Source organism: Tachypleus tridentatus, chromosome 13 (assembly GCF_004210375.1).
Source record: "Tachypleus tridentatus isolate NWPU-2018 chromosome 13, ASM421037v1, whole genome shotgun sequence".
Taxonomy (NCBI): Eukaryota; Metazoa; Arthropoda; class Merostomata; order Xiphosura; family Limulidae; genus Tachypleus; species Tachypleus tridentatus.
This window is the reverse complement of record NC_134837.1, coordinates 25265615-25287532: the sequence shown is the minus strand read 5'-3', so window position 1 is coordinate 25287532 and position 21918 is coordinate 25265615. Positions and strand designations below refer to the sequence as shown.

Here is a 21918-nt window from a genome sequence, read left to right as displayed (position 1 = left end):
GATAAATGTCCAAGTGACCAACAGTTAGATGCCTCTCATGAATGGTTAATTTGAAAAGTCTCCAAACAGCTTTGTAGGAATTAATGTATTTTGCCATTTGGTAGTAGAGAATTTCATAATTCCTATTATTGTTGGTACTAAATACTGTTTAGTTCCTTTGTGTATATGCTTGCAAATGTATTTGATTGATTTGACTGATTTGCATAAACTAACATTAATGTGATGATCTTGTTTAACAATGGGCAGTATGAAACAACCCATCTGTTGTTGACTTTCTTGTGCTTACCTCCCACTTTCAATTTAAAGCTTATTCCACAATCTTCAGGCTTTTTTTGTATGTACTGAAGATAGCTATCTTTTCCAGTAATGATGTCTGACAAAACCTGGGGTATTTCTTTGTACACTTTCCTTCTTTTGCATATATGTGGTGACCCACCCTGTATTGATGGCTGTACTTTGACCATGAATCATTTGACTCTTAATTACTTTGTACAGTTCTTTATCTGCGCTAGGATCTTGAAGATGTGCACAAATAAATGAGTCAGTTTGGATGACATGAATCTTTTCTTTGAGCCAAATTAAAATACGAGCATGAGGTTGTCCTCTTTTCAGTGGTGTGCAAAAGGATCTTATTTTGCCAAATACATGACTCTCCTTTGTGAGACATTTTATCTCGAGTACATTTTGCCTAAATACTGTGGTAATGATGTCATGTCTGTACTGAGCCTTTTAGCTAGGCAGGAGTTCCTTTTCCATTCCATCCCACTTAGGATTACAGGTAAAGGTAATAAATAGGTCAGATCTTCCATATGCTATAGCATCCTGAGTTTGCTCATGCATATTTCTGAATTACTGCATGAGCTGATGGTAGGGTAGCTAATTCTCCTACATTTGTGACATAGCCATCACACAAAACAGCATATTTTAGATGGACATATATGCTGAAGTTGAATCTGAGTAGTTGCTTTTTTACCAGACTAAATCCAAAGAAACAAAGAGTAGATGTTTTCTTTTTCTCTGGTCTGCAATTATCTATGCAAATGTCAGTACTTGCCTTTCATACTGCCTTGTTTGTCTCTTTCTTTGATCTTCAGTTTTCTGTGCCACTACCAAAGCTACCCTTATGCACTGTCTTGTTTGTATTTTCTCTCTCTGATACCTGGATTTTCTTGGTAGAGCTTCTGCATGATGCTCTTAATCTCTGACCAATCTTTCATTTCCTTCTTCAGAAGTTTTCCTTGCTTTTCTTAGTGTTTGATTTCTCTTTCTGGAAGGATGAATTTCTCTCTCCTCTTCCATCTCTCTTGCTCTTATTTGTGCTTTTTTCTTACATTGTTCTTTTTATTGGTTTTAATCAAAATATTTAGTTAGTTAAGAGTACCTAACTAACCAATTTTGATTAAAACCAATAAAAAGAACAATGTAAGAAAAAAATAAAAATTTCCAAAAGCTATTTTAATCAAAGCAGAACTGGGTACATTACTTTAGCTTCTTGCATGTGCTGTGCATGACATTTCAAGTTTCCAAACAAAATTCCCTATCTTTTCGTGTCCTTGTTTCCATGTGGTCAAGTGTTGTTTGCAGTGTATTCTGACTTATTATCATTCCATTTAATGAAGAATTTATTTACTTCTTGTTTCAACATAACATAAACAAAAATTTGATTATATGAAATTTTTTATGAAGTCATCACATAGCCTACTGTTGCAAATACATGCAAGCAAAACAAAAGATATGAGTGAAGCAAGTCTTTATTTGAGGGAATGTGTTCACATGTTTGAGAGAAAGCACTAGCCTTTTTCATTTAAGGAAAGTTTGGGAGTAAGCATGCACGTGTGGAAGAAAGAGATACAGGGTGAGAATAAGAAGAAAGATTATAGTTGACCAATGACAGCAACTGTCTGGGGTTATTGGTTATCAGATGATGTTGTAACTTGATAGACTTGAACTGTAACAATGTGGTAAAGCTTTTAAATCATCTTAATATAATATATTCAACTTCTATATATCAAATAAAACAAACTAAGAAGTTAAAACAAGTTACAAATAACTTCATTAAATAAACAGAACTATAGTTTATTTTGATGAAGTTATATGTTACTAAATTTTCAATTAGAAAAATTCCAATCAGAAGCTTGTATGGCTTGAATTAGAGTTTTCATTGCATTTACACAAAACACGGCAATAAGAGTCATTACATTTGTCTTAATTTAATATGTATACACTTATACCATTTGAAAGTGTTCTGTGTAAAACATTTTACTTTAGTTTGATGAATTTACCCTCAGAACATGTGCATTTAATTTTTTGGTTGCCTAGTTAGGTCCACCCTGTTTTGAGAAAAAAAAATTGCATACTTTTACTGTTATTATTATTTATTTATTTACTTCAGAGTTAAGTTATTCAAAATTTTTTTTTCATCTCTGATTTTGGGTTATTTTATCACATAGGTATTTTTGTGAATCCTGAATTATTTCTGATAATAATGGGGCTCCTTATAGCCCTCTAGGAGAAATGTTGAAATAATTTTGAAAAAAAAATTTTTGAAGTTTAACTTCAGTACAAGTGTAGATTAGTTTATTTTAGACAATTACTGTTTCTCAAGATATAGTGTTACTGCATGATGTAACTGCCTATATCTTAGCTTTGAGAAGTCTAGACTTCTGATAGAAATGTAAAAAAATTTTTTACTATTCATTTCAACTACAGAGTGGCCTGTAAGTCCCTACCCATCCCTATGTTATTATGTTATATTCAATTACACATGTATGAGTTGAAGGTAGCAGTTACTGCGGCATTTGGAACAATAACCCCTGCTATGTTGTGGAAAATGTCTCACAAAACATGACGTCGCATAATATTATGCAGCGAGAATGAGGGACAGCACACAGATACACTGGATACATAAGATATATGGATGGGTAGGGACTTACGGGCCACCCTGTATTTAAGTCAGTATGGCTTCCAGTTTAGTTGAGACTTACTTAGACATCAGAACAAAGCGATAAAAGCTTAGCTTGTGATATGCTTTCTTTTTCTTTGTTTTTATTTGAAAATATGTTCTTACAAAAAAAAAAATGAAATTGGCATCAAATAATAATTGTATAATTTCTTGTGAACAAGTACTTGTAACACAGTGGTTTAAATTTTTGTTGTTCCTTGCTTCATCAACATAACTGTTTAGTTGATCATTATGCTATTGCTAATGCTTTTATTTATAATATAATTGACATAGTTTAAGATTATAGAATTTTCTATTATATTTTTATGCATTCATGTGTGGTGTTATGCAAACTAATATGATGCAGCTTTTGGTAAAGAAGTTAAATGCTTGCATTGTTGAAGATTGTTACTGAATATGTACAACTTATTCTACCTGATCTGTGAGTTAACAAGTAAAAAAATATAATTTTATTTAAAGTAAAAAAGCATTTGAATTAGTGAAGAAACATGTTCATCTCAAACAAAAAACAACTATATATTTAATCTATTGGAACATGTACTAGACTTTATGTTCATAAGTCAAATATACTGGCAAAAAATTAGACTTTAGATTTCAGTGTTATTTGATAAGACTTTGCCATGTAATTGCTTCAAAAGTATTAACAAAAGTGGTAATTGAAGTGTTCTCTTCATAAAGTTTTGTGCAACAAGACTTTTAAGGCTAAAATGTTTTACACTAACCAGGTTGTATTAATTACATGTGTTTTGTATGTCAATGTCAAATATCCTTCAGTGTGTGCTTACTTCTGTTCCTACTGAAGTTTCAGGTGCTAATTTTTTGGACTGAATTATATTGTTATTAATATTGTTCATACAATTCTTTAGGGCTATGTTGTAGGAGTGTCCAGGTGCTAATTTTTTGGACTGAATTATATTGTTATTAATATTGTTCATACAATTCTTTAGGGCTATGTTGTAGGAGTGTTCAGGTGCTAATTTTTTGGACTGAATTATATTGTTATTAATATTGTTCATACAATTCTTTAGGGCTATGTTGTAGGAGTGTATCTTGTAAGAAGACTGAGTTCAGGGATCTTGTTAAGTCGCCTAAAATCATGTGGTGTAAGAAACCCTGATCACACGAGAGCTCTAAGTAAGTTTGTTAGCTTGATGTGTTTTGCCATCATTTGTTATAGTAATGTTTGTTCTTAAAGAAAATAAGTCATTGGAAATAAACATGGAAAACTGGTGTTAACTGTAATAGCAATCTCCTCTCAGTCTTTAATATACAGTATTATAACTAATTGTGGAAATGCACAGATGGGAACACATACAGAAGTCACAAACAATGGGTTCTTGCAATTGAGTTTTTGGTTATCATTGGTGGAAGGTATTTCTTAGTTATGTCAGATATTTGGAATGTGAAATTGAATTAAGACAAAAGTTTAAGGTGTGTATCTCTTACTGTGACTCAGTTCTTTTTTATGTATGTGAAAAAAAATGTTTTCATTATTTTCTTACTAAGACTTTCATTAAATAAATACCTTGGAATGCTTTTAATTCTTTCATTTGTAGTAAAATAACTAATTAACAGCTTGTTAAGATACAAGTATTTCATGATAAAGGTATTTGTAATGAGTCTAACATTGGCCTTCATACATGATTCAAAATGTATCAGTAGAATAATATGAAAGACTTTATTTTCTCCAGTGTTTAATGCTGAATACTAACAATAACCATGTTGTTTTTTAGTTAAAGAAAAACTCCAGCAAGATCCAGACTCTGAAATAGCTACAACAAGTCTTCGAGGGTCATTGATGTGTCCTGTAAGTTATCTATGTTTTTGTTTAAAATGTTTAACAAAATTATTGTCTGCAAAATATAGTTTTGTTCACATATTTATCATGTGTAATAATGTTAAAATTGAACAGGTACATGTACAACAGCTTTATTCTTGCAGTGCTGTGGTAAAAGATCTAAAGCAATATAAATCTATCTAAGAAACATATAACCATTGCATATTCCTAATTATGTAATTTTCTCCTCTAGTAATATTTAGGTAAAATACACTTGGTTTAGTCTAAATAGATCAGACAAATATACTTTTAATTTGGTGTGAATTACCTGCAGTACTTTTGTTATTGCATATAGATACTAGAAATTCTCATTTTCTCTCCCACTTTGAATGTTCATACCAATTTAACACAGAAATTTATTCATATAAATTGTAGGTGCAGGCATGATTCTTAAGTAAACATATGAACAAAAAGATTTTTTTTTCATGGGTGTGAGGTTTGTTGTTTTTTTTTACTATTTTTCTACTAGTTACTTTGACACATAAAAAAGGGTGTGTAACTGACTACTAGAGTGGCCTATTATTATTATAATTTGAATTTACATCCAAAATATTTCATACTTAGTTTAGTTAGGCAAAAAAAGTGAAAAAGTTAGTTGAAACTAAACCAAAACTTGCATTTGAAATAAAAATAAGGTATTTAAGGGATCAGATGATAAAAAAGGACAAGTGCAAGCAGACCAGAAGAATGCTTTAATACTAAAAACGTAGCTTCCCATATGATAGGCACTTCAATACAAAATTCCTCTTAGCGTCACGACCTACACTTCAACAAAATTTTTCATTTATAATTACTTCCAAGTCCATACACACATTCTGTCCACAGCCAAAAAGTCTAAAATATGAGAAAATAATAACTCACTGGCACCACATGCTCTCTCACTCCTCCAAGAGCAATGTTTTGTAAATTGGTCTTGTTGCATCAATAAGCATTTCTTTAAATTAGGTAGCAAGGGCACTGGCTAACCAGTCAAACTAAAATAAACTTGGATTCACAAAACTTGTATTAGAGACAATTACACTTTCATGTGGTAATTTTGATTTGATAATGTTTGTAAACAGTGTTAATCATGAGCTGTTTCTGTTAGTTTTCACAGCCATTTCATTTGTTGGTTATTAGGTTTTACAAAAATGTTGTAATTTTATATCAAAATTTTAGTCATTTATAGGGATAAGAAATTTTTTTACAACTTCATATATACCATTGAAAAGCTAAAGCTTTCTTCTATTGATTAGTGTTTTTTATTTATTTTTAAAACCTTATTTCCAAAATTTCATATCCTTAAAATTAATTGTGGGAAAAAAAAGTTGCACATAATATTTTTTGCATGAATTCAAACTTAGTCATTATGCATCACAAATAGCTTGTAATATCAACCAAGCATGGGGTGAAGGAACCACCTCTGAACATATAGTATAGCATTGGTTCCAAAAGTTTTGTAACGAAGATGTGAGATATAGAGGGCAGAGGATGTCCTTCTGCTGTTAAAATTGACCACCTGAGAGTATTAATGGCAAGAAACCTGCGTAATACTTTTCAAGAAATGGCATAAGAATTGGGTGTTGGTATTTCCACAATTTTGAATCATCTCTAGCAAATTGGAAAACTAAAAATTTTCTGAGTGGGTTCCACATGAACTTGGTGAAAATCAGAAAAAATGCCATTTTGAACTGCCCCATTTCTTGATCGAATTGTCACCTGTGATGAAAAGTGGATCCTTTACAACAACAGAGAGATCTGCATAGTAGCTCAACCTTGACAAGGCTGAAAAATACTTCCCAAAGCCAAAGTCGCACAAATCTTGTCTTTTTTGCATGTTAGTAGTCTATGTTTTTTGGTGCATTACTACCATAAGTATAACATCACCATTTGTAGGGTGAGATACATCAACAGTAAAAAATAAGAAAATTGGATTTTCTTTTACATGTTTATTCTTTATTTATTGTTATAAAAGTAATTTAAATGTAAAATATAAATCTTTTTAGGTTAGATAAGATTAGGAAAATGAATAATATAAAAACAGTTTTGTGAGGTGCAAGTACAAGCAGCATGCAGATAATGTAATTTGATAGCAAGGTGAGAGCTGCACATGCCTCAGTTGATTTACAGTTTAGTATGATGCAGATAGTTGTTACATGCAGTGCAAAGGGCAATCAAATTGAATAATAAATAGATGTATACTGTTACAAGCTTAAAGCTACTTAGAATAAACTAATCTAGTTTCATGTTAAAATTAGAAATCATTCTAAAAAGAAAAGTTTGATTTTGATTTTTTTTGTGTTACTTACAAGGTGTCAAATTTGTCAATCTCATTGTGATGTAGAGTAGAGAAAATAACAGATGAAATATAGTTTTCACTGGGAAAAAAACTTGAAATACATTTAGCAACTCTTAGAGATTACACAAAGGAAAGTTGAGATTTGTATCTGAAATACTGCACAAATTCTGAGAAGATATATACATTATGTTGAATATTAGAAGTAGTAAAGACTTTAAATGAGTGCAAAGAGGTCACATAGGTAGTAAGATTGACTGAGCCTGTGCTGAGAGAGTTAATAGCTAAAGTTTGAGTACAGGTATATTATATTTGGACCACTTTATCTTTCCTATTTTAAAATTTAATAATTAAATAAATACTGAAGTACAACCATGAAGTTTTCAGAATCTTATATTCCATAGTACACAGTTTTTATCAACATGCCGATAGACTTGTGTGCACCATTAGTGGCTCTCGTTATGTTCAACCGATATTCAGTTTTAGGCCATGTGCATTCCAACATGTCCATAATTACAATGGCATTGGCATCCATTGTTATGGTCTTTAGTCTTTCATGCTTGCTATAAGTGTGTGATATACAATGTTTTTAACATATACTTGAAGAAAGAAGTATAGTGGAGTGATGTCAGATGAACTTGGAAGCCAATTGATTGGTCTATCACAACCAATCCATTGTATTTAGCCTTTTATTGCACAGTTGTCATTTTATGAGGTAATACTATTTACTGGAATGAAAACAAATGTAAAAATACAAACTGTTTGAGCTCAGCTGCAAGGTGTTAAAAACTGTGTAGTTGTATTTTTTAGTTAATTATTAAATTTTAAAATAGGAAAGGTAATTTTAGACCACTGTATTTTTTCAAAAAGTGCCTGAACACCATTATGAAATTATTGATAAAAAACAAAAATTCTTTGCAATAGCAGAGAATATGAAAATACATTTTTATGAAATTGTAAACCTGCCAACAAATATAAAGCTGTTTTACCTTACAGAACTTGTGTTTTCTGAATTCTCAGAGTTTAGTAGATAAAAATGGGTTACGTTAAGCAAACCTGAACACCCACAATTTCCATGCTGAGTTAACATGAAGTTTATTTTTTAAGAACTAAAGTAAAGGTATATATTAATTTTCTCATCTAGTTTAGTCGAAAACATTAACTTTTATGTGTCAAACTTGTTGGAATTTATTTTATAAGTTTTCTTATACAGTTCTTTATATGACATTGGCTTTTAAAATGAGACTTTTATGCAAGTATTTTAAGTTTGATATTTGTAAAGTACATATCTTGAGATAGTGTGATCTTTTATTTTTTCAGCTGGGAAAGATGAGGATGCAAGTTCCATCTCGTGCCACAACTTGCTCACATCTTCAGTGTTTTGATGCTTCTCTTTATCTGCAAATGAATGAGAAAAAACCAACTTGGATTTGTCCAGTTTGTGACAAACCAGCCCTTTTCAAAAAATTGGTTATTGATGGGTAAGTGCTTGATGTTGACATGAGTTTTGACAAAAATGAAATATAAATACCATTATTGTTATATAAGAACTTGTTTCTGTGGTCAGCAATTCAACTTTAACCTCATCTGATATTAAGCTTTTCAGTAAATTTGTCTTTTTGTAGTTAATTTATGGAGACGAATTATTAAACAAGTACCTTCTTGTCAGGTTTTTAGAAGGCCACAGTTCTTTACATTAAGTACTTGTAACTTGATGATGATAAATTTGAACAATAAACAGACAGCACACAATCCATTTGTTTTAAAATAACATTCAAAACGAGTCAGGTGTGTACGAAAATTCTTTATGCTATAGGATGTCACAGTTGTATCTAAAACTAAATTATCTTTTTTGTCAAAAGTCCACACAGGCTGATTCTGTAACTTTATAATCCAATTCATGAGATGAATTATTTTTTGTAGTATATAGCCTGCAATAAATTTACTTATGTTTCTATGTGGGTTACCACAATTGTATCAAGAACTATAAGTATTTGTGTCCTTTTCATCAAAGTCCACATAGGTGAGTTCAGTTACTTCAGGACTTCCTTTGTCAAGTGAAATTATTATCCTCATCTTTGTTAAACAGAATCTCACTTTGAAATATTGCTTATTATGGTTAAACTAACAATCACACTAAGTTAACAGTTTTTTACTTAGCTTAACTTGTGCTCATTCTATTGACATATATATTCTCCATACAAACTATGAGATGCTATAATGTAACAATATTCACAAAGCAAAGAGAAAAATACAGAAAGTTTGAGTAATCTGATGTCAAATTTCAATAGTTGAACCGCATGCAATGTATAACTCTTACCAAGTTGTGTAATGATATTTGTTATAACTATTGCCCTTGAAGTAATTGTTTTTACCATTTGTGCAAAAACTAAATATTCATTAAATATTTGATCACAAAATGAACTGAATAATAACTCTAAACAGTTTTGTATATCCAACACTTTTGAATTGTGGTTATGTGTGTTTGGTATTACATATATACAAGTAAATGGTTTCTATAAGATAAACATTTGTCATACTCAGTGGCTTTGTTCATAAAATCTGTTACTGAATTGAGTAATGCAACAGTCCCTGTAGTTACCACCATTTTCCCAGAAAGTACAAGAGAGTTCCTTTACTAATTGTTACCACAGCCTTTAGGCTTTACACTTTTTTCTTAATCCTGTATGTTTTGTCTTCTGAGCTACATTGCTCAGTATAATGTTTTCTAGTAATCTCATTCTTTCTGAATGTTTATAAAGACCTTTTATTGATGCCATTTCACTTCTGTAGAGGAGATCAATATCCTTCCAAAAGAGTTCATACAAAGACTTCTCTTGTGAGCTTCCTCATTTAGTTTTATTCCTACATGGCCTGGCACATGCACTGAGGTGGCTACCTTTAATATTACGTAGTTACCTTTCTTTCTTCCATCTGCTAGTGGACCAGCTAATATAAATTTAATGTCTGCATATTAGTTGTAAATATTATTTTGGTGGCACTGTCTATTTGTGGTTCGTTGCTTTCAGTAATCCAGAGGAATACTTGATTTATGACATCAAGCTCCTTTATTCTGCTCTTAGGAAACTAATCCTCCATCAGCTTTATACAGAATGTTGTTACTCTAAAAGACAGTTATTATCCAACCAGGTATATCACTGTCTGTGTTGTAGGAGATGTCTGTGACTATCACTGTTGTCATTAAACAGTTACTGACAAGCCTTTACTGCTTCACTCTCTGCTCACTCTCTAAATTTGCTGCCTAGGCTGATTTTGACAAATTCCATTAGTTCAAGATATTTACTTCACATGGAGCATCTGAGACCTGATGGTGACCAGTTACCTCAGAGGTGGATGGATGGTATCTTTCCACCACCAAGTGTCTCCTGGAGGATCCTTTAGTTAGTTTGCTGCTTAGTTGGTGTCTTCTGTGTCACTGTAGAGCTGGAATGTCCAAGTTGAATAGGCTAAAGTTTGTTGAAAAACATTGCACTAGTTCATTGCAAGGTCCTAGTGAACAATTTTGTATCTAAACACTGTTGATGCTCTAAGTCTAAAGTGTATAAAGTGTGATAGCCTTAATGGAAGAAGCTGAATTATATTCTATGACCATTATTAAACATATTTTGTGTATCTTTTCAATCTTATCTAGCTGTGCAACTTGTATACTGATCATCAATTGTGCATAATGCGAGATACAGGAAATGAACATTGGTAAAACATAAACAGGTGGTATTCTTCAACTCTGTTCCTTTCTGCAACTTTCAATGTATCGATACCTTTGGTAGATCTGATTATAATGTTGACTGTGAAGCTGAGCTGTTACCCACAAGTACCTTTTTTCCAGATTGATGCTAATCATTTATCTTTATGAACATGTCTGATTTTTAGTGTGCAGAACATTAACTATGGTTGCATTTTGCTTTCAATTTCAACTTTGTTAGAGCCTCTGCTGTACATCAGCATAGAACTTGATTAAGTTGTCATGGATGTTTAAAACATATTCTCTGTACTTTAAGCTAAGGGTGTGTTATCAGAATAACAATCAATTCCTACTTTTTGGTCAGCAATTCAAAACTAAGGATGGCTAGAGGTAGTTTCCAGCAGATAGCCCTGTATGGCTTTACTATAAGAAAACACGGGTAGTTTCAGTGGCTTTGCCATTCTTATAAATACAAAATTTAAACTTAAATTATTAAAACAGTGAATATATTAGTGGCTTATAGAATATACTTTAGTCAGATTCTTATAAGAGCACATTGAAATTTAAAAAACAAAACCTTAAGTGAATTAAGGCCAAGTGAGGGGCATGTCAGTATGCACCATTCACATTGGAAATATTTTATGAATAAAACAACCATGTATTTCATGTTGTATATTCAGTTTTAATTAGTCTGTTCAGTGTGGTTTATTTAATCTTCTAACTGCAGTTTATTTATGGAGCTCATCACCAAAGCACCTATTGAGTGTATGGAGGTTCAGTTTCATGAGAATGGTTCCTGGACACCTGTGCTCCCAAAGAAATCAGCACAAATTATTCATAACCCTGTAGTGCAGAAGAGCTCAAGTATTTCATGTAAGTTATTTTTATTATGTATTTCTCTAAATAGGAGATAACCATTTAAGTTAAAATATTAGTGAGCTTACCATGACCCAATGTTTAACATGCAAGACTACATCTGTGGGTCCATTATTCATATCCCATTACTGAAAAAAAATGCAGATTTTAGGGCTGTGAGCATTAGGAGGGAGTTTCTTCATACATTTCCTTGAAAACAATATGGTTGTATGTTTGTAATGTGTTGTGACTAATGGAATTTATTCTACTCTTTCTAAAGTTTCATCTCTTAATACCAAAACAGTAACTATAAGGAATATTTAATATACAGAAAAAAAATGAATAAATAAATAGTGTATAGATGTAGTGAGAAGGATCATCAAACATTTTGTAATTTGTACACTAACACTACCCACAGCATTTTTAGAAAGTAACAATAACTGCTTTAGCCTTAAATAAAAACATTTTTCGTTGTGTGTCTGTGTTTAAATGAATTTTTTATTCTATTAAAATTAGTTAAATATTTTACAGATTTATAAATAAATTAACATTGGACCTAACCCTTTTCAGGATTATTGTTTACTATAATTGAAATATACTATATGCCTAACAAAGTTAAACTTCATGCTACAAGCATTAGCTCTTTTAATATAACATGCTTGTTGCTCAAGCACATACCTCATTGATGAACTTTTGTTATTTAACTTCTCTTATTTTTTTATTGGATAGAATAAGTATTTAATTTTCACACTTTAGTTAGTTTTATAACAATGAACAAAAACTTTGCATAAAAAGCAAGACATTTAGTGCTTTCAGTTCTATTTATTGTCGTCAGTCAGTCAATAAAACTTAAGCCTCTTTTGTGTAATGATGGTACTAGTATATCATAAGTTTTACTTATTTGGAATATTCATTTAAAAATAATAATAAAAATATACAAAAACATACAATGTTGTATAACTACTATAAAATTTAGGCAAAACAAATGAAAAACTGTCATGAAAACAAAATTGCATTATATGTTAGTCAATAAATAAAAATTTTAGTCGTTTCTATTTGTTATAAAATATGAAGTAGCAAACATCAGATAAATGGTAATTTGTGAGGGGCAATGTAACAGGAGGGCATGGCATGCGAGTTTGTAAGTGCTATGAAATTAAAATTTCATCAGTGATATCTGTAATATAAATGTGTAATTAAAGTTAAACTCAAGATATATAGGGATGGTTAAGAAGCAGGTAACAGGAACAAGCATCATGATAAAGATAAGTGAAGTCTGAGAATTAATTTAAATATTTTCTGTTGAAGTTAATAAATTAAAATTTGAATTATAACTAGGTTCTTAATGGCAAGTCTACTGATGTGCATTGTAAGTAAAGTTATATAAATTTTAAATATAACTAAAACATTATGATATACATTCTTGGACTCCTGCCCTTCACATGGTATTAAACACCTTAACACACAAGAGTATACAATATGTAACATACTGAAGTAATTTTGTTAATTTTATATACAGGCAAGCTACAATATACTATATATATTCTATAACAATTTCTGTTATATGCATTCTATAGGTTAGAAATAGCTACTAGTTACTTAACTATTAAAAATAACACATGCAGGTTTTATGGGCAACAGTCACTACAGAAAGTGTTGTGTATGTAATTATTTTGTAGAAATTATATAGCCAATACAGATTAGGCAAAATGTGTATTTAACATATACTTTAAGTGAGTACATTGCTGTTGGATTTCACATCTTGAAAATAGCTTATTACTCGCATGAGAATAAATTGCATAAGACAGAGATTGTATGGGCAAGTGACAATCTCAGTGAAGATGTATGTACTTTCATGTTACAGGAGTATTACAAATCTGAACAGGTTATGTAAAATGCAGTTAAGACAGGTTTTGCAAATAAAATTTATAGAAGCTAGCAGATACATAAAAAGTGTGCAGATTGTCTGGACATGCACTATGTGTTATTTATTCTTTTAAGTCTTCTATATAAAATTAAACATTACATTAAAATGAGATTGAAGACTCACCACATTATTACAATCCATGTTGCCATGTTCAGTCATTCTTTATCTGGCAACAATGCATCTTAAAAATAGTCTTACAACATAGTTTCCATGACAAAAGGCTTAGCTGTGAGGCTTTATGCTCAAGGCACATCCTTCTTCTTTATGCTTTCCATAGTCCATCTAGTGTGCAGTCAAGCCACACAGAAATACTTAGGTTATACATCTGGTAATTTGACTGGTATGTGTTTATATGAAATAGCATGAATACTCATTTTATTCTCCATCTCCTTGAGGTATGTAATTGCTGAGTGCTTGTGTACATGTGAATTCTTAAAAACAAAAGATATTACCAATTTGAACACATCTTTATCATATGAATATTTTATGTTGAAAATGGCTATTACATTCCCTTCCCTAATGTTATCAGTTTATGGTGGCATCACACTACCTATGAAATGCCATATGATGTTATGATGTAGTTTTGATACATTTTTATTCACTTATTCAAAATCATCTTAATATAACTTATATGTGTATTTATTATGTAATTTTATTATAACATGTCTATAGAGTGTAGCTGTTTGATAAGAAAATATTAAGGAAAAAACTGGCACATACTGCTTTTCTTAAGTGATTACAACAGTTTTGTAGTTTGACATTGAAAACTAAACTAAAATATTTGTCTTAAATTTAAATAAAGTTATGACTATTTAAAAAAATGATCTTTTCCTTGTGTTACAGCAATGCACACACTTTTGTTTGTAAAATGAAAAACCATTTCTGAGCAGGATAACATATAAACTCTGCTACAAATCATGCAAAATGTAAACATTTGTTTTCTATTCTTTAGAAAAATAGTTGATTGATTGTGTGTGAGGACTTGGGTGTTTGATAAGTAGTGTTATAAATAATTAAACCTGAGAGACCATATATATGTAATATTGAAGTGTGTGTATGTGATTATATAAATACAAGTTGTTAATTTCAAGATTCCATTCAGCTGAAACATTTATGAGATTTAGGAATTTTCTCTTCTATGAAGAAAACAGAATAAGAATATTTTCTTAGATTCAGTATAAGAATTATGAAAAAGCCTGTGTTTTGATTTGGGAAATTCTTTCTAATACAGTACTTAAACCTTCTCACAAAGAACCTTTTTTGACTTGCACTACTATGTGCAAATATGTATTTGCCTCTAGCCTTAACATTCCCACCTAAATTCTTGTTGTTATGCATAAGATCATGCAGCAGTCCTCCATCAATAGGAACGTGACAAAACTCCTATTGTCTCTAATGCACTCGTTTCCATGTAGGGCTCAGCATGGCTAAGCGTGTTAAGGCGTGCAACTCGTAATCTGAGGGTCATAGGTTTGCATCCCTGTCGCGCCAAACATGCTAGGCCCTTCAGCCGTGGGGGCATTATAAGTGACAGTCAATCCAACTATTCGTTGGTAAAAGAGTAGCCCAAGAGTTAGTGGTGGATGGTGATGACTAGCTGCCTTCCCTCTAGTCTTACACTGCTAAATTAGGGACGGCTATCACAGATAGCCCTCGAGTAGCTTTACGTGAAATTCAAAACAAACAAACAAGTTTCCACGAAGACCAAAACCACTTCTTGATTTGGCAGTATTGCAGATCAAATGTGTTTTGCTCCTATTTTCAGGTTTTTGTTCATTTGATTTTGTTCATTTATAGTTGTTTTTTGCAACTATATTTTTTCAAATTTTTACAGTTTGAGAATTGGTTTTGGAGATAAATTTTTCTTTTTCCAGTCATATCAATTCGTTATATACATTCAATTCCATGTGGCATCTACCACAGCTACTGTAACTACTACAGCTAATTTGTAAGCCATTTTAATGGCATCTGAGTAAGCTTTAACTGCTCAGAAAGTAATGACAAGTTAATAAAGGGTTGGCTACCTCTATGCAGTTGTCTGAGTCAACTACTTATTGTCCTATCTTACTATGTGAGGATTTGTTTGCACTTGACAATAAAGATTTGGACAGCATAATCAAGAGCAGTAGAAACAGGAATCAAGTGATAAGGATAAAAAAAAAAAAATTCCTGTGATTTTACTACTTACCCTTCTTATTGAGGAGCCTTTGGGATAGTATTTAGTTTTTTCAACCCTCTATGGATATCGAGCTTTGTAAAAGTAATTTTGGGAACCATTTGGATTCAGGTGTGAATATATCTTGTCCTCTGTTTACTCTTAGCAACTCTTTTCAGGTGTGTCTTTGTTTTGTATTTCCTTCCTTAGACTTTCATGGAGGTGGACTCTTTCTGAGACCTCTTTCCATATTAATCTCTTGGATATCCTTGCCATTCCTTGGGTTTTGGGTCATTCTTTTCAGCCCTTTAGAGCTGATCCATAATATTACATTCCAACAATTCATCTATGATTTTATACATCTCCAGGCATGAGGTAGTTGGTCAATAAACCTTTGTTTATAAACAGTGGACCTACTGTTTTGGGTCCACAGTTATAAAATTTAATTTGTTGGTGTGATATATTCTAGTTACCCTGAATCTTGTGGAGCTGTTATCATTTTGTGACAGATTCTTCCTACAGAAGTCAGTGATCTATTGGGTATTTTGGGGTTTTGTGCTCTTTGAAGTGTTCCAGATCTGGATGAGTATGCCATTCATCTCAATTTTCTGCTCCTCCAGTTTTAATCTCCTGTTACATATCTTATGACTGGAGTTGGGAATGCCCTTCATAAAGATTAGATGGGTCTGTACCTGTGTACTCATTCATTTGCTTCTTCCCATTATTTGGATCATTTCAGTAATAGTAAGGTACATGAAGCAGTTTCACTGTTCATGTAACTGCAGAAAACCACTGCTGAGAAGAGGTAACCAAACAAAAAATTGGAAATGGCCAGTCTTTAAAAAGAAGAATAAGAAAAGTTAAAAATGTTTGTTGTTTATAAATGAAATTAAGTCCAGATTGTTTATTAATAATGGGTTTTTAATGATGGAGAAGAAAACTTTATCATAATCAGTGGTGCTTGATGTGAGGAGAGAGAGAGTAAAAGCTTGGGGCTGCATCTCAGCCAGTAGTGTAAACAATATGCACAAACTTAAAACAATAATTGTTGACAAATTTGAGCAAATTCTGGTAATTCATGCCATTTCCTTGGAGAATGACTCATTGGGAAGTAATTTATCCACTAGCAACACAATGATCCCAAGTATATAGCAAGTAACGCTCATAACTATGGATTAGTCTGCACACTGATGTGAACACTGTTGAAGAGGTATGGCCTTGGGTAAAAAATGAGAAATTCAAAAAGCAACCAAACTATATGGATAAATTCTGGGGATAAATGCAGGATATTTAGATCAATACTTCAAAATTGTACATTAATGAACTTATGGCAACATAAAAAAACAAGAGTAATGCCCTGCATAAATCAAAGGGTTCACATATAAATTAGTAGTGGATTTATTTATTCACTTATTCACAACTTATTCACTTTTGTATTTTCCATAATAATTTTTTGTATCATTAATAAGTTCACTGTCTAGTTATTACGTGTTGCTTTGTATTTCACTTGTGTGTGTGTGTGTGTGTGTATATGTTAAAGGTTTCTTCTTCATCAAGGGTTAAAATTGAAAAGAATCTGTAATAATATCAAATAATGAATTAGTTGTAATATAAATACATTATATATATACCTAAGTTCATTTAGGTTACTGAATTGTGAATTAGAAAGGACTCAAAACCCCATACATATTATAACACTTGTGTGTTTCAATAATTATTGCCATTAGTGCACATCTCTTGTATTTTATATTGTATGTCACCATATAGTTATCTAACCCTCCTGTAGAACTTGTAGCACTTCTTCTGACAGTTTAAATCCATTCTGCAGGGTTTCTACAGTGTGTATAACCACTCACATAGTAGGATGTAGCCACTCTAAAGGAAAGCTGTAACCTTTCTGTGAGAGGACTATAGACAATTACATGTTAATTGTACCCATGAACTTAGTGCTAAAATCTGGGGTTTGATTTCCTGTGGTGGACCAGTAGGTAGCCCAGTGTGCTTTGCTCAAAAATGAACTGATTTGCTATGAGTATCTCTTCTGTCATTTGTATAGGCATTTTGTATTTGCATATTATCTTAAGAATGCCTATAGAAATGACACAGAAGAGATACTCATAGCAAGTCAGTAATATCTTAAGAATGCCTATAGAAATGACACAGAAGAGATACTCATAGCAAGTCAGTATTATCTTAAGAATGCCTATAGAAATGACACAGAAGAGATACTCATAGCAAGTCAGTAATATCTTAAGAATGCCTATAGAAATGACACAGAAGAGATACTCGTAGCAAGTCAGTAATATCTTAAGAATGCCTATAGAAATGACACAGAAGAGATACTCATAGCAAGTCAGTAATATCTTAAGAATGCCTATAGAAATGACACAGAAGAGATACTCATAGCAAGTCAGTAATATCTTAAGAATGCCTATAGAAATGACACAGAAGAGATACTCATAGCAAGTCAGTAATATCTTAAGAATGCCTATAGAAATGACACAGAAGAGATACTCATAGCAAGTCAGTAAGTATAATTGTTTTTGTGCCATTTTTTTTATCAATTTTTGATATCAATATAGTCAACTCAAAACCACATTTTAATAGTCTTACAAGTTATCTGTAAAATTACTCAAAAGAAATTCTTTTATTGTACCTCCCAGATCAATGCATTTTTTTTCCATAATGCTTTTCATCCATTTTTCACTTGCATAAAATTTCATAGCTGCATCAATAATTCAAAATTTTAAACCCATAATATTTTAATACTGTGTCTTTGATTTATTGGTATGAACTCATTATAAAATTAAGTAAAGCAAAACATAAAGTCACTGCTAATTGTATATCTGTTTTTGAAAGTTTTTCTTTTTTAAATATACACCAGAACTTTCTTGGTAATGTCTATTTCATAATATATTTGCATAAAAGATATGATATTAAAATGTATTTTGTCGCTGTTGCATCAGTATTTGTAGAATTTTCAAATGCAGTCCACATGCTAATTGTAAGTATAAAATCTATAAAACATAATACAATTATAAAGCCACCTAAGCCAAAATGCTTTCCATGCTCTGATCATTCTATAGGACACAACTATAGCAAGCTTAAAAAATGTGCAATTTCAAGGCTACCTAATATACCTATAGACCACAAGCTACTATTTAATTATAGCCATTCATAATACATTTTCATAAGTAGAGACTATTTTTCTGGGAGTAACCAAATTACAAAACTTATGCTGTCAATCCAAGGCTAACAATGTTTTTCGTAAAAGCCTTTGAAGAAATGCAAAATACTTATCTTGTCAATCCAAAGCTAACAATACTTTTCATAAAAACTTGTAAAAAATGTCAAACTTCGTTTTAGTTTTTTACTTCTCGTTTGGACTTATATAGAACTATTATCATGGCAGAACCTCTTATGTAGTGGTTAACTATTTAAACCTGAATGTAACACAAGTTTCTACAAAATATCACAAAATATGGTGAAATACAAACGTAATAGTTCCACAAAATTTAGTTTATCTATATTTAGGATGCTTGGTAAGCAGTATGCTGATTCATTCATTGTCTTTGAAACATTCCATATAGAATTAATTGAAATTTTCTCATAGCAATTTTGAACAGCATAAATAGTCTTTGTAATTCCCATTGCTTGGTATTTCATAAGCCAATATATGTATGCACCTATCATATTTGGGCCATTTTAGTAACTGAAAATTAGAAGAAACTAGTGAATAAAATTTGTCAAGAAAAGCCGACTAAAAATAGAGGCATTAAACCATTGTATATTATCTGAAATACTGGAAGGTCTCTTAATTCACAAGAAAAATAAGAGTAAAGATATCCAGATTTAATTTTTTCAACATGTATTACCAAAATTACAGTGCCACATGTTTTCATCATTTTGGTTCCTCTGCATTGTTTTTTTATGCAACATTTTTCAGAGTGGACCACAGAGAAAGATGCTTGTTTAAGTTGCTGATTTTTTTCTTGCATCATTAGTTTATCTAATCACAGTGCACTGTGTTATAATTACATTATGGCTGCATCTGATTGTGAAAGTGTATATTTTATAATAAAACTTAATAGATGCAAAATTTATTGAAATCTGTGGACAAATAGTAGTAGGAATGTTTTGTGTCACAAATTATACCTTGTGTGATGTCCTATAGGTGCTGTTCACCTCAAAATGTAGACATGAATAGTGAGTTGAGTTCTGTTTGCAGATTCGTGCCAGTTTTGAATGTATCAACTAAACTTAAGGCCCAGTTAAAAGCAGGGTCCATCCAGAAAATTAAAATCTCCTTTGCAATTGCAGTAAATGTAAGCAGTCTCAGATAAACACCAGTAAGTCACATCATGCATTATGGATTATAAATACACATAATTTTTATGTTAGAAATAGTATATTTATTGAAATTATGCCATAAACACCAAACCAACTTGCCAGAAGTAGTTGTGGCATTGCCCCAAACATTATTCATTTAAAAACATTTTTCAAATTGATACCTATATTCTGAAATTATTATACATATCTATATAGAACTGAACTACAAGTATTGAACTCAAAGCAAAATAAAAATGCATTATACAATGAGAGGTTTTAGAATAGCAATTAAAAGAGTGGCTTTTATTCTTTTATGATATTCAAAATGAGGTCAATGTATTGCTTATACAAAGAAAAGGAATGCATGTGATTAAAATAACTAATAAATAGCCTATCAATTTTGTGTGAAATAACTATGTAACAACTGCAATGTTAAAATGATCATTTTGAGAGGCCAATATCAGTTATATTCAAAAGTAGAAGCACCTCTTTATCTCACTCAGCACATCTATTCCAATTGAAAAAAAAACTTTCATCTGTGGCACTTGATGGATTAACTGTATTTAATTAAATGAAAACTGACTTCAAGACTGTGTCTGGAAATGCATCATTGTGAATGGACTTTACAAGTGATTCACCTGGAAAAACACCAACTACTTGAGCACTTTTGTGTCAAGTACTTTTTGTCCCCCTTTGCTTGCAAGTATCTGAAATAATCATCTTTTGTTTCTGTCATGCTATCTTGATTAAATGATTCTGACTGTATTGTGCTGTGTGTTCTATCTTTGCTATCACTTTTTGTTAAACATGTTCCTTCCAATTTTCTATAAGCCAATAGAGTTGAATTGTCATCGTTGAACACATTATTAAATTTAGTTTCTATGCTTTGAATTAATACTTCAACAAAGGGTTTACACATTTCTAACCATTTATTGTTCAGCCCAATATGGCTCAACAAACACAAGGATGGAATTAGTAGTCCCATAAATTTGAACTGCAGGATGTCAAGTGCTCTAGTGATAGGTGTCATAACTCGAATGTATTCTGAAATAAAAATTTCTCCTCTTGATTCAGCCACACAATGCCCAATTGATCAAAACTTTGTTTTGTACTTGGTCACTTCCAGATATTAATTTGTCTATGCTATTTAGGACATCACCCATTGAATTCCGATGAGTTAGACACAAGAGCAACCAAGCATCTCATTATTTCTTTCTCAATTGTGTTGACAACTACAGTCCTTCTGCCATTTTTATTTCATAAGGTTTGAGCTTTTGCTATTACTGATTGAGACATTTTTTCTTTATCGGTAGTAGCAACAAGATTTAATGTATGTGTGGCACACCGTTGATGGTCTGGCAAAATACACAAATGAGAAAATAGTTCATCGTCAGCAACTAATGTATTAACTAGAGTATTTACTATTACTTACAACACTGTAAGTACTGAAAATCTTTTTTTTTAAGTATTTTGTTTCTATTCTTCTACATTTTAATAGAAATAGTTAAATTTTGAACATTTTCATGCCCGTAAAATAGAAATAAATTTAAAAATCAGACATTTCTTTGTTCCATTTATTTAGTGTTTTTGTGTATATTGTAAAAACGTTACTTACATATGTGTAACAAAAGTATCTTTTAATGCATACACCAAACAAAGTGGGGGGTATTAAAATTTTAAAATTTAGTACACTTGGTATGGAATCCAGTTTTGTGTGGTTCATTTTTGATGTTAGAAGGCATCTTGGTCTGGAGGTTGTTTGGACGTTGAGGTTCTTTATATATTATGGTTCAGTGTCTGTATGTGTTGGCTGGGTGTAACCTTGTATCAATTAGTGTACTCGAACTTGAGGTTCATGCATCATTGGCAGGAAAA

At 31.5% G+C, this 21918-nt stretch overlaps 1 protein-coding gene across 12 annotated transcripts in view; it reads left to right on the top strand.

Moving 5' to 3' along the window:
• Window positions 1–21918, top strand: part of LOC143238764 (E3 SUMO-protein ligase PIAS2-like) — a 124084-nt gene that overhangs the window by 54580 nt on the left and 47586 nt on the right. For all 12 annotated transcript variants that reach the window (XR_013020745.1, XR_013020744.1, XM_076479287.1 and 9 more), the window contains 4 exons: window positions 3991–4096; window positions 4696–4769; window positions 8395–8555; window positions 11505–11650. Coding sequence is in view for 10 of the 12 variants with exons in the window: in XM_076479287.1 (XP_076335402.1) it covers window positions 3991–4096; window positions 4696–4769; window positions 8395–8555; window positions 11505–11650 (487 nt within the window). In the remaining 2 variants the exon portion in view is untranslated. The remainder of the gene's footprint in view (window positions 1–3990; window positions 4097–4695; window positions 4770–8394; window positions 8556–11504; window positions 11651–21918) is intronic.